Genomic DNA, 12,302 nt, shown 5'->3' with positions numbered 1-12,302 from the left:
ATAAAAAAATATACAGGGAGGAATTATTAATATGTGTGATCAACATAATTTAATGGTTTATGTGTAATTTGCAGGAATTTTTCGTTGTCGTCCCGGAACATTTTTTTAAAGGTTATATAAATCAGAAGGCACCTACAGATTTAACTGCGTCGCTCAGAATCTACCAAGGAAGTATACCACCGCAAGCATTTATTTTCAAGATCAAGCAGAACACCAACAGATCTGGAGAGACTGTTTGAACTATCTGATCTGAAAAGTCTGCGCAACAGCCCTTCTCTGTCTGTCTAATCTAGTCTCTCGTTTTTATAGTGAACTTGTTGTCAACAGTTAATGCCATGTGTGGTTGCGGTTTACAAATATCAGCATGTGTATGTGAGAAGTGCAGACGTTGCTCCACTGTGGTTCTCTCGTCTCATGACCATTTGAGATGCGTCCCCAGCTGTTGTTCCGGTTCTTCGCTCGCCGTTTGTCTTGGTTTCCTGTAAACTGGGAAGCATCTGCGCTTTTTTTGCTCAAGCTTGTGGTTAACTGCTTTTGCAAGCTATATGTGTGCATGTGCATGTGAGCGGCGTGTTGGCTGTGAGCTGGCGGTGACCTGGCGGTGCCCTTTTCACCTCGCGTTTGAAAACATTGTTACTGAGCATATGTGATTATTGCTTTTATGCTCTATTGCTACTTGGCAAAATGATATTTTATCTACAACTTCAAGTTTGCCTGTTGCTAGGCAGAGTTCATTGGGCTCAAACCCAGAAGTGGTCCTGATTATATTTGCTGAACCGGAGAACTATACTCTTATCCAGCCTGTAATCGTCCCACAATGGGGACATTTGCAGTCCACAGCAGCAAATTGAAAGGGGATAGGGGAGGGGGTGAAAGGACCAAGATATTCTAAGCATAAAAAATGTCAGAACACTGAGGTGTATACAGTAACTGTGCAAAATAGTTTCATAAAAAACTGTACATCGTGCAAATATCTAAGAAAAGGCATATTGATATAAGTAGCTGTATTGCATTAATTGTCTCATTCTATCATTCCTATACAAAAAATGTTTACTAGTTTGGAAATCCCTCAAGTCAACCATATACAGTAGTTTCTTCAAGTGTAAACAGGGTAACAAAATTGTCATCAACATTGTTCATCCTGACAATTTGACATTTCAATACAGATTTTAGCAAAGATCATGCAAGTTGACAAACATGATTTGCTTTCACTGGCCATATAAAATGATGTGGTGGGCTAGAAAATGTATGTATGAATGTACTCCACCCACCCCAGCCCAACAAAGTATGGATTTACCCACAGAATTCCGTCACCAACCCAACAACATATGATTCCGCCTCGTTCCGGAAGACGGCTGGGATAGGCTCCAGCACCCCCCGCGACCCTCATGAGGATGAAGCGGTCTGAAAAATGGATGGATGGATGTTTTCTTTTATTGCATATCAGAATCCTCTTTATTGCCAAGTATCAGAATCAGAATCATCTTTATTGCCAAGTATGTAGAACACACAAGGAATTTGTTTCCGGTAGAACACGCTGCACTAGTATCGTTGTCAAAAAAAAAAAAAAAACTGCTAAGTGGCACTATACAGTTCCATTTTGGCTACTGTTGTATGTAGAACACACAAGGAATTTGTTTCCGCTAGAACACCCTGCACTAGCATCATCATAAAAAAAATGCAAAGAGGCACTATACAGTTCTATTTGGGTGACTGTTTAAAGAGTTAATGGCTTGGGGGAAGAAGCTGTTTAAATGTCTGCTGGATTTGGTGCGCATGGATCGGTAGCGCCTGCCTGAGGGGAGTCGCTGGAAAAGGTGGTGGGCAGGGTGCAGAGGGTCCAGTAGGATTTTCAGCGCCCTTGTTTGGATTCTTGCAGTGTGCAAGTCCTCGAGAGTAGGTAGGGTGGTGCCAATGATTTTTTCCGCCGTCCTAACTGTCCGTTGAAGTCGGATTGTGTCCATTTTTGTGGCAGCCCCGAAGCAAACGTTGATGGAACAACACAGGATGGATTTGATGACAGCCATGTAGAAATGTTGTCGCACCTCCTGTGGCAGGTCATGCTTCTTTAGCAGCCTCAGGAAGTACATCCTCTGTTGGGCCTTTCTCAGGATGGAGTTGGTGTTGACCTCCCACTTCATGTCCTCGGAGACTGTGATTCCCAGAAACTTGAAGGTCTCAACGGTTGACACGAGGCAGTTGGATATAGTGTGAGGGGCAGCTCTGGTGATGGATGTTTCCTGAAGTCCACGATCATCTCTACCGTCTTGAGCGTGTTCAGCTCTAGGTTGTGACGGCTGCACCAGAGCTCCAGCTGCTCCACTTGTTGTCGGTATGCAGACTCGTCGCCGTCTTTGATGAGACAGATGACCGTGGTGTCGTCTGCGAACGTTATGAATTTGACAGCTGGGTACGTTGAGGTGCAGTCGTTTGCATCCCTGTGGGGCTCCAGTGCTCGTGGTTCGTGTTGAGGATGATATTGTTCCCAGTCTGACCTGGCAGATCTTAGGGGACACACCAAGCTGGAGAAGTTTGGGGATGAGGAGTTCTGGGATGATGGTATTGAACGCAGAGCTGTAGTACACAAAGAGGATCCTTGTGTAGGTTCCTGTGTTGTTGAGGTGCTCCAGGAAGTGGTGCAGCCCGATGTTGACTGCATCCTCTATAGACCTGTTTGCCCGGTAGGAAACTGAAGAGGATCCAGGAGAGGTCCGGCGATGTTCTTTAGGTGGTTCAGCACGACGCATTCAAAGGACTTCCTATCACCCTGAATAAAAAAAAAACTTAAACATTCAAGTCATTCCCAGGGAAGGTAAACTCAGCAGGTACCTCATTCAGTCCTCTACAAACCAGCTACGTCCAAGTTTCCAAAAGTATCGTTTAATGCAGACAGACACACATTAATTCTGAACAGTCTCCTGTCCGTTTTATCAGAGTTTGCCCAATCATGCGACCATGTTATATATGTTTTTTATTTTAATTCCACTCTCAGTTTTTTTTAAACAGGTTATATTTGGATACATCTTTGAAATGTTTTATCTTGGTCACATTTTTATTATACATTAATTGCCTGGCATTAATCTGGTATGTTGACTTTTTGTGTCTCGAGTTCTATTGTCTTTGAATCAGCTCGCGACCTTCAGAATGCAGATAATTAAAATTGTGGAGTGTTCTCCCCTTATTTAGTATGTACTGTACTTGAATTTTTGGAGGGCAGATTCAACTATTCCGACTTCAACAGTTTTGCTCATTCCTTTCACCGTTTAAAAATTAAGGTATGGTGTATATTTTTTAAATTAGAAGTGAACACACAGGTTGCTATGTTCACTTTTATGATATAATTGAAAGACTGCCCTTTTAATTGTGATGAAAGAATTGTTCAAAAGGCCATGTCCGCCTCACAATGAAAGTTTTGCAAATGCAGCTTTCAGGTTTGCAAGTCAACATCATCATAAAAAATAGTTGGTATTTTCTTGTTTGACATATTGTAGTTATTTCTGTTTGTTTTGTCTATCCTATACGCGGTTTGCAAAAACGGTCGGTATAGTATACTGGATTGAAAGTATTTTTTGGGAGGATAAAAAGAATCGAGCCAGCCAGGAGTCGAACCTAGAATCTTCTGATCCGTAGTCAGACGCGTTATCCATTGCGCCACTGGCCCTTACTAGTAACGACGACAATTGAGAAATAAATAGTATGTAGGTACGTCTTCCGCAAAAGTAATGTGGCAATTTCAAATAATCTGATGGACTAGTTTTGTGTTTCATCGGCAGTTGCAGCAAGCGGGTTGTTAAATGACGTTTAAAATAAAACATGTCACAGCAAAAAAAAAAAAAAACATTATGACCAACCCCTATTACATGACGCCACACAAGACTTCATTAGCTTTACATTCATTTTACCCGCATGGTAATTGTATGATTCAAATTTACTCAAATGTGATTACATTGAATTGATTTTTAGAAAAAATATGGAAACAAAATAAAATACAGTACAATAAAATAAACGAACCGGAAATCCTCGTTGCTGGCGGGAAATATGCAGCTCCAAAGTCCTGCGGCGCGGATTGTTGACGTTCTTGCGCTGCAGTGTGTCGACCTCTTCTCTCCACTTTTCTTCGACCATGAAGGCTGAAATGGAAAGAATTATTACCTTATCAAATGCTGACAGTTCTGGGGAGCTTCAAAAATACTTGTCCTCCCTCACTGAAAGCCAGGTAACTCGCGTTGACGTGGCAACGCCCAACGACTTGCAACCTTCGTGCCCACCTGGTTTGTCGGAAATGTAAACCACTCACTTCTTTGTTTTGAAGCTGACTACGTTAATTACCAGTAGTGCACTCAAGGGGAAAACGATTGGCACAGTTATTAAATCCGTCTTCAAAGGTAAGATCTTTACTTTTGTTTGCGCTTTCTTGTTAAATGTGTAATTACTCTTGCCCACGTTGTTGTCATAAACGTGTTTCTGGAACTTGGTGTAACCCAATTAGGTTCGCATGTTGCTTTTAAAACGAGAATCCCTCTCGGGTGAAACAATATATTGACTCCTTCTTATTTTAGGCTCGCCACCTGGCTCTAGTGAAGGTTCAAAACGTAGACTGTTGCTTTACCAACACTGCATCCGTCTCTGTGAGTCTGGAGACCTCCAAAGTGAAGTGGCAGCTGATGTTATTGGACTGCTCATGCTCGAGGTACAAAAGCAAGATGCAGCTATTACTCATTACAAGGCCCCGCTCAGTCGCCTGCGTGGGCCTCAGAGTTCTATACTGTACGTACGTATTTGGAAAGTGGAACTGCTCTGTTGAAGGCCAGCAGGAAGAGAAGTTTTTCATTTCTAAGCAATGAAAAAAGAGCAGCGAACAATATGATTGAAAGCATTACCGACTGTCAATTGTTTTTATTTTTCCCACTTCTTTTGCATCAATCACTCTTCTATATTTATTTTCTGTTATTCTGTTTGTCTCGTGTAAATGCAGACACATACTTTGGTTGGACCCTCGCTTACAAAACTGGCAGATCTATTCATTGAAGAAATCAAGTCGGGAAAAATAGGGAATGGCAAGTCCTTGGAGCTATTTCCGACTGTACTTACAGCCATAGCAGCTTGTGAAACATTCTCATACAGCAAAGGTAAGTACAAATAGTGGGTGAAAATTGTAATAAACTATACACAAACTTGTTCCCGCTCAAAAAATATGCTGTATCTTTTTTATCGACAGGCGAACTCAGTGGTGAGCAATACAAGAAACAGTTGATCAACAGCCTTTGCGCTAGCAGGTGATCTCATGCTATCAGCCATGATAGAAAATCAATTCATTGTCACTTTGTTATTCCGACCAACCCTGTGCATCAACGTGTGAAGCAATATTGGACATTTGATGCAATCCCCTAAAACTAGGAAAGAGCAAATAGTCATTTTCAAATGAGCTATAAACTCACGACAAACTTGTATTTATCCGGCAGATGGGACTCCCAATGTGTTATCCACCTGACAACGATGTTCAGGTAACTTGTTTGGTGTTTTTAGCTGAGCGATATTTGGCAACATTTTCAAAGTTGTGATCTGACCCTTTCGAGTTTGTCTCTTTCCCTTTAGGGATGTCCCTCTGTCATTGGATGAGCTGCGGTTCGTGGTGGAGAAAGTGCTGCGTTTGTTTAGCAAGCTCGACCTACAAGAAATCCCACCACTTGTTTATCAGTTGCTCTTGTTATCTGCAAAGGTAGAAGGGTGAGAGACAGGCATGTATTGCAATCCAGCCCTCCCTGCAGTCTGAATGGCCGTGCTACATCTTTCAGGGTTGCAAGAAACATGTCCTTGATGGAATCGTTCATTATTTTAAGCAGCAAGACCTTCACCAGCAAAAGGAGCAGAAACATGGAAAGTGGGTGATTTAAACATTGCAGGTTGTCCTGCTCATGTTGAACAAATATTGTCTGTCCTCACACCTCTTCTCTTCCTTCTTTCAGGAACTTGGATTTAGAAGTTCAGTCCATTCCGCAGGACCAGCTAAGACATGTGGAGGGCACTGTCATCCTCCACATTGTTTTTGCTGTGAGGCTGAACCATGAACTTGGAAGAGAATTCTTGAAAAGCATCAAAGTACCCATATATCACATCTGTCATTTCAAAAAATGGAAACATAATCTATTTCATGCATTTGATGGATGCCATAAATCATTTCCTCCAGGCTTCATATGGGGACCTTTGCCCTTTCAGCGTTGCCCTATTGCTCTCTGTAGCACGCATCCAGCGCTACGAGGAACAGGTTCGGAGTCTCCAAGATGCTCCTCCCTCTTACTTCATCTGTCTCCTGGCTGCTTCTTCATGACTGCCTCCTGTGTTGTTTGTGTTCAACAGGTGTTTGACATTTTCAAGGGGGCAATTCTCAAGAGCTTCAAAGATGAACAGCTGCTGCAAGGGTCCAAGTTCCTGCAGGACCTCTTTCCCCGTGGTCACAGTAGCATTGCTGAGATGATTTTGGACACGGTGAAAAGCAGGTGTGAGCAATCATGGGTTCATTATATTTGTATAGCCAACAATCAACATTACTCTCTATGGAACGTCTTGCTGTTCGGAAAATGTTATGTTAGCATTTGTTCCTGGGTCGGTCTTCTTTTTTTTATTAAATGTAGGCAATGTCATCATTCATGTCTTTGATGGTGTGCCAAAAATCTGGTGATGAATGGACAAAGAAAGCATAGAAATGGTGATCTCAACAATGAGTCTAATACAGGGGTGGGCAAACTTTTTGACTCGCGGGCCGCATTGGGTTGTAAAATTTGACAGAGGGGCCGGGCCAGGAGCATTTGGAGGGAGTGTTTGGGCCGGAAATACTCGGAACAAGTTATGTTCATAATTTATAAAATCACTTCAAATGATTTCGACTGAGCGTATTTTACAAAGATTCCACAGCATATAGCTATAGTTTACGTTTTAAGACTTGCGCTGGATATTCATGAAGTCTTGTTTTCGAGTTGATGACGATCCCCATGTGACGTCACGTTTGGACCGCCCCTGACCGAGAAAGCGACACACAATGCATTTTGGGTACTTTGTTTGGTCTGAAAACTTCGTGTTGATCCGTGTTGATGGTGAAATTAGAAGGAAAACACATAAATAACGCCATGGTGAATCGTTGTGTGTTGCACCAAGACAAATATTTGATATTCGCTGACACAAATTCCCAGCTGACAAATCAGCCCATTTCCAACGGAGCTTGGGCGCAATCTTCTGCATTTTCTGGGTGCTACATTGCTGTCCTTGATGGCTCGAATTGATATGGGAGGACTCCTTGAATCATTTGCAAACATTTATGCTTTCCTCTTCAGAACTATTTGAATCATATTCATAACTGGATGAGTAACAAGAAAACATCTTCTCCGAATCTGAAGCCATTGTTTTGATTCTTGAGCAAGGCAAGACGTATTGGCGTGACGTCACGAACAGGGGGGTGGGACCTTCTGAAACTGACCATTTCCGGATTCATTTTGAAGTCATTTTTATTGGTGTTTTTCATTTAACTAAAAATATCAGCCTGCCTGATTTGGGTATTTTAGATGCTATAAAACGTTTTTCTGATGTCAGTGGGAAACGAAAACAAAAAATGGTGCCGGTTGTCCTTTAAATGTCGTATGTACAAACCTCATAGCACAGTAAGAACACTACAACCCAATTTATTAACTGTTTTTCAAATGTGAAAAATATCCCTGATCAGTTAATAAATTTGGCTCAAGGAATATGGCGTTTACATACTATTTCGCAGATACTTGGAGGAGGAAATGGAAATAGATTAAAATAACATATGCACTGTGATTTATCAAGATTGCGTCTGTTTTTAATAAGTTTCCATCGAAGGGGCAAAGTTAAAGAAATCAACATTTATTGAAAAATGGAATCACTTTCAACATTCAAAACATATTATTACACAACGAAATATTCAAGCTCAATAATACCTACTTGTGTTAAATTCCGCCAAATCATAGATGGTTTGTCCTGACCGCGCGCTCAACAAACTCCTCACTGACGCCCTCGCCTTCACGCGCAAACAATACACGTGTACCGTCGCCGAGCACACAAACATCGACGACCAGCAGTTGAAATTTGCATACTCGGCACGGCAGCCAATCAGAAGCCTGCTTCTTTCTTCCGGACTTTCGCAAGCGTTATAAAGTCGTGCAATTGCATGTCATTTTCCAAAAGAGATGCACAGAACCTCAGTCAGGAAAGAAAGATTCAAAAGAAGCTAACAACATATGTGACGCTACAAAACGTAAATTTACATTAAACCGTGACTGTAACGTGTACGTGAGACTTATGAAAGGGGCTTAGTGGCTCGTAGGAAGCAATGCAAACGTTGCATTGTGCACCGCAATGACAATCAACTACTGCAGCAAAATCTACAGCCATGCACATGACCGTAAATTAAGCAAGGTAGCATTTGTCGTCGGTGCATTCTTGATTTAAAAAAAAAAACTTTTTAATGTGATTAGTTGTCTCAGTATGCTTCAAGTTGTGAAAAATGGGGCAGGCAACTTTTCAGTTATCTGCCCTGTTGTTCGCTAACTTTTTGTCATGAGTTTTAGACACTGTTTGTACTATAATTTGGGCAAATTCGGCGGGCCGGATTAAAAAGCCTAACGGGCCGTATGTGGCCCGCGGGCCGTAGTTTGCCCATGTCTGGTCTAATAGCAGACATGTGGTCTACAATGGACCGGTCGGGCATGAAGCCAGCATGTTGAGGTAGTGGTGGCTTCAAATGGCAGAAAGAGCATGGGCGAAGAGAGTACGGCTGAACAGTTTTGCCGGTATAGAGAGCAGTGAGATGCCTCTGTAGTTGCTACAGAGCAGCTTGTCACCTTTCCACTTCCAGAATGGCAGTATGATGCCGTGGGTCCAGTCTGTGAGGGCCTGTTCTGCCACCCACATGTAGTTAATCATGTGGGTGAGCCATAGAGTCACCACCTTCTTTGAGCAGCGATGTGGTGATGGCACAGGGGCCTTGTGATATTTTTTTGGGGTGTGTGTTTTTATTGCTGCTCTGACCTCATCGATTGTGACTAGGTAAGTTTTGCAGTTGGCAGCATTAACCCGACAGGTTTCAGTAGGGACTGGAAGTTGATGAAGGTGGTTGCAGAATTGTTCTTTCAAGGCACTCTATATCTGCGCTGATGCTATTTACACTGGCCTTTCTGGCGCTACCCCTCAGTGTCCCAAAAGACCAAGATGTGCATTTATAATTCAGCAGTTGTTTCCATCCTCTTGTATGATGCAGAATCCTGGCCTTTAAACAACACCCTGGCCAAGAAAATTGATGCCTTTGAGAGCACAATACCCAGAATGATCTTGAACACCAGCTAGCACCATATTACCAACTCATACCTCCAAAAAGTACTCTTCAGCCCCCGATCTTGATTGGCCGCTCAGAGGTTTGGAATCTCTTCTGATTGCACTTGCACAATCTTTTCATTTGATCCAGCTTCAGCTGTTTGAAAAAGGCCACACGGAAGACCCCACACCAGATGGTTTGTTGTCATCAGGAGCACCAGGGTCTTATCCTGGAGGACATAGCAGCCCTCGCATCTTAAAAGCGTTTATTTTTATTATTGAACTTCAATGCAACCAAATGTCCCAGTGGTTTGTGGCACTTGTGTTTTTTTTCTGACCATACTGTGACCTCTCAAAGCTTGGTTGTGTGTTTTTGTATATTTTAACTTGATCATGAGCAATAACACTTCTATATTCACACGGAGTATAAAAATAGTTTCTTGTGGAGAAAAAAAAACCTGGATTCTTTTGTGCAGTGTCTTTGGATGGGATCATGTGACCCAGGGTCTAGTGCAGCTGGGTTTCTTTCTAATGGATACATTTGGACCGAAACCCAGACCATTTGGAAAGTCCACAGAAGGTTCTGCTGCTGTGGCGCGGACACCTTCTCAGCTCGCATGTAAGCTTGGAGGTCAGGTGCTCCTCCAGGGCTTCAAGGTAACATTCAGAGTTGTTTTGTTCTAAATTATCTTTACTTGTTGACTCTACTGTCTTACTGCAATGTGTTTTTTGTTCTGCAAGATGCATGAGGCAATAAGAGGCGAGATACTGGAGCAAGTTCTGAATCGACTGGTCACAAAGACTGCCTCACCTATCATTCATTTTTTAGGTAATACAATGTACAATCGCTTTCCACATTAGTTTGTAGGATTACACACAGTCTGATCCAATATTTATTTTGGGCAAAAATGGAACCAATTGTAAAATGAACTTAGGGAGCTGAGAGGTTCCTAAATAAAAACAATGTTTCTTTGGATGTGTCCGAGCTACTTCCCAATGACCCGAACCATGAATCAGGAATAAAAGACTGTTGTCACAGTTAATGAATAACTCCAGCGGGAGACGTTGCTCTCTTCTTGGCAAAATGACCACAGGCAGCCCAGGAATTTGACGAGAGTTAACACTAGTAGCCCGCCTGAGCAGCCACTATTGAATTTCTGACCTTTTTGGGGGAATGAGAACATGAAAGGGAGGTGGGTCGATGAAAGGAAGGGGTGGGGGGTGCGTTTCAATTTTTGTTGTGTCATTGACGTCCCTCAAATAACTACAGGCGAGGAAACATCACGGCTCCGTTCAATTACTCTGCTTTGTAAAGGCTATAGATGACTGTTTTGGACAAGGAACATACAAAGGCGGACATTGCTTCTGTATAATAAACCCATTCGACCAATCAAAAGAGTAATTTATAAAGTATTGATACCGGCTGGTACATAACCGTAATCTGCTTTAGGATTGATTTTCTATTTATCACGGATGAATCTCGGACAGTGGCTTATTTATTTGATTGTTTTAAACACCACGATTGCCTCCGACGTCAAAGCTTGACCAAAACAAACATGCGAATCAAACCTCTGAAGATGGAGGACACTGATTCGCAATGGCGACGTCTTGAAGGGAAAAGCCAAAAGGAAAAGAAGAAGATTGCCTCAACAAAAAAAAAGACATGAATACAGTGGTTTGCTTTTTTGACCATTTTGTGTTTGTGAGCCTTTTACTGAACCACTTGCATGTTCTGTAGCCACAAAGGGACATAAGTCTGCTTGTGCCGGTCCCAAGCCCGGATAAATACAGAGGGTTGTGTCAGGAAGGGCATCCGACGTAAAAGCTTGGCCAAAACAAACATGCGGGTCAAACCTCTAAAGATGGAGGACATTGATTTGCTGTGGCGACACCTGGAAGGGAAAAGCTTAAAGGAAAAGAAGACACACAGTCTGATCCAATACAGTACCAAAATGTAACATTTACGGTTCACCTGTTCTTTGGGTTAAGCCAACTGTGATCTTCGGTAAACAGCAAGCGGAGAAAAAAAGGGCTGCAAACAGTAACTCTCGTCTCAAGGACGAGTGGGGGCGCATTCAACAGTAGCCAAAATGGAACTGTATAGTGCCACTTAGCAGTTTTTTTTTGACGACGATACTAGTGCAGCGTGTTCTCCCGGAAACAAATTCCTTGTGTGTTCTACATACTTGGCAAGAAAGATGATTCTGATTCTGATTCCTATTAAAATTGCAAAGGGAACGTTTGACTTGACTTCCCTTTTCAATGAAAATGTGCTGCGGTGCCAAGAAATATATTTTGGTGAGGACTCGTCTTTCTGTTTCCTCAGATCTCTTCTCAGACATAGTAACCTCCGCTCCAATGATGTTGTTGGAATCATCCTCCAAGGTTACAGAGACATTTGACCACCTATCATACCTTCCCCTGCCCACTGTGCAGGGATTGCTAAAAGCTGTCCAGGTATTGAAAACACAGAATATGCTCTCACAGATCACGCAATATAATGAGAAACATGGAAAATGTTTTCACTGTTTGATTCCCAGCCTCTGCTGAAAGTTAGCATGTCTATGAAAGATGCGTTGATTCTGGTTCTCCGCAAGTGCATGTTTTCAAGGTACACAGATCGTTCCTCATTCCCTAATGTGTTTTGTCGCCAATGTATGTGTTGTGGAATTTTTGCCATATCCTGGTGGCTACGTATATGAATGCGCATCTTCATTTTAAGATCTGTTCTGGTTCTTTCGTAGCCAACTGGATGGACGAAAGTCAGCCGTAACTGGCTTCTTGTTGCTGCTGAAGAACTTCAAAGTGCTTGGCAGCCTGGCCTCCAGCCAATGCAGCCAAACAATATCCTCCAGCCAGGTGACATGAAATTATCTGAAGCGCTTGAATTATTTTGCTTCATTTTCTAGGTTTGCGAAAATGGCTGAATTTTGCCACAACACAATCATCAGGAGAAGATAAAAATACATGTAGAATTT

The 12,302-nt window shown here is 42.4% G+C and overlaps 2 protein-coding genes and 1 non-coding gene across 4 annotated transcripts in view; 1 reads left to right on the top strand and 2 right to left on the bottom strand.

Annotated features, from left to right (window-relative positions):
• Positions 1-77: 77 nt before the first annotated feature.
• On the bottom strand, positions 78-4,098 carry LOC148898266 (uncharacterized). Its single transcript, XM_088997388.1, has 2 exons — positions 4,012-4,098; positions 78-2,767 (listed from the first exon to the last, which is right to left on the bottom strand). Exon 2 carries the CDS (start codon positions 2,745-2,747, stop codon positions 1,692-1,694), a length of 1,056 nt encoding a protein of 351 aa, XP_088853514.1. The 5' UTR covers positions 2,748-2,767; positions 4,012-4,098; the 3' UTR covers positions 78-1,691.
• Positions 3,589-3,661, bottom strand: trnar-acg (transfer RNA arginine (anticodon ACG)). The gene has a single exon. It is a non-coding gene; the product is annotated as a tRNA-Arg (tRNA).
• fanci (FA complementation group I) overlaps positions 4,027-12,302 on the top strand; it is a 20,024-nt gene continuing 11,748 nt past the window's right edge. For both annotated transcript variants that reach the window (XM_088997378.1, XM_088997377.1), the window contains exons 1-16: positions 4,027-4,216; positions 4,313-4,385; positions 4,560-4,690; positions 4,976-5,129; positions 5,219-5,276; positions 5,463-5,504; positions 5,596-5,719; positions 5,796-5,881; positions 5,967-6,099; positions 6,188-6,265; positions 6,358-6,497; positions 9,801-9,981; positions 10,066-10,153; positions 11,651-11,781; positions 11,865-11,935; positions 12,069-12,183. In XM_088997378.1, the coding sequence (XP_088853504.1) occupies positions 4,124-4,216; positions 4,313-4,385; positions 4,560-4,690; positions 4,976-5,129; positions 5,219-5,276; positions 5,463-5,504; positions 5,596-5,719; positions 5,796-5,881; positions 5,967-6,099; positions 6,188-6,265; positions 6,358-6,497; positions 9,801-9,981; positions 10,066-10,153; positions 11,651-11,781; positions 11,865-11,935; positions 12,069-12,183 (1,698 nt within the window). In that variant the 5' untranslated portion in view covers positions 4,027-4,123. The remainder of the gene's footprint in view (positions 4,217-4,312; positions 4,386-4,559; positions 4,691-4,975; positions 5,130-5,218; positions 5,277-5,462; positions 5,505-5,595; positions 5,720-5,795; positions 5,882-5,966; positions 6,100-6,187; positions 6,266-6,357; positions 6,498-9,800; positions 9,982-10,065; positions 10,154-11,650; positions 11,782-11,864; positions 11,936-12,068; positions 12,184-12,302) is intronic.

Source organism: Hippocampus bargibanti, linkage group LG05 (assembly GCF_051943395.1).
Source record: "Hippocampus bargibanti isolate YZ-2025 linkage group LG05, ASM5194339v1, whole genome shotgun sequence".
NCBI lineage: Eukaryota > Metazoa > Chordata > Actinopteri > Syngnathiformes > Syngnathidae > Hippocampus > Hippocampus bargibanti.
The sequence above is the reverse complement of the archived record's forward strand: the minus strand, read 5'-3'. Positions and strand labels throughout refer to the sequence as shown.

Bases quoted from the DNA above. Each gene is read 5' to 3' on its own strand.
- LOC148898266 (XM_088997388.1), bottom strand. From the start codon at position 2,747: ATGCGTCGTGCTGAACCACCTAAAGAACATCGCCGGACCTCTCCTGGA.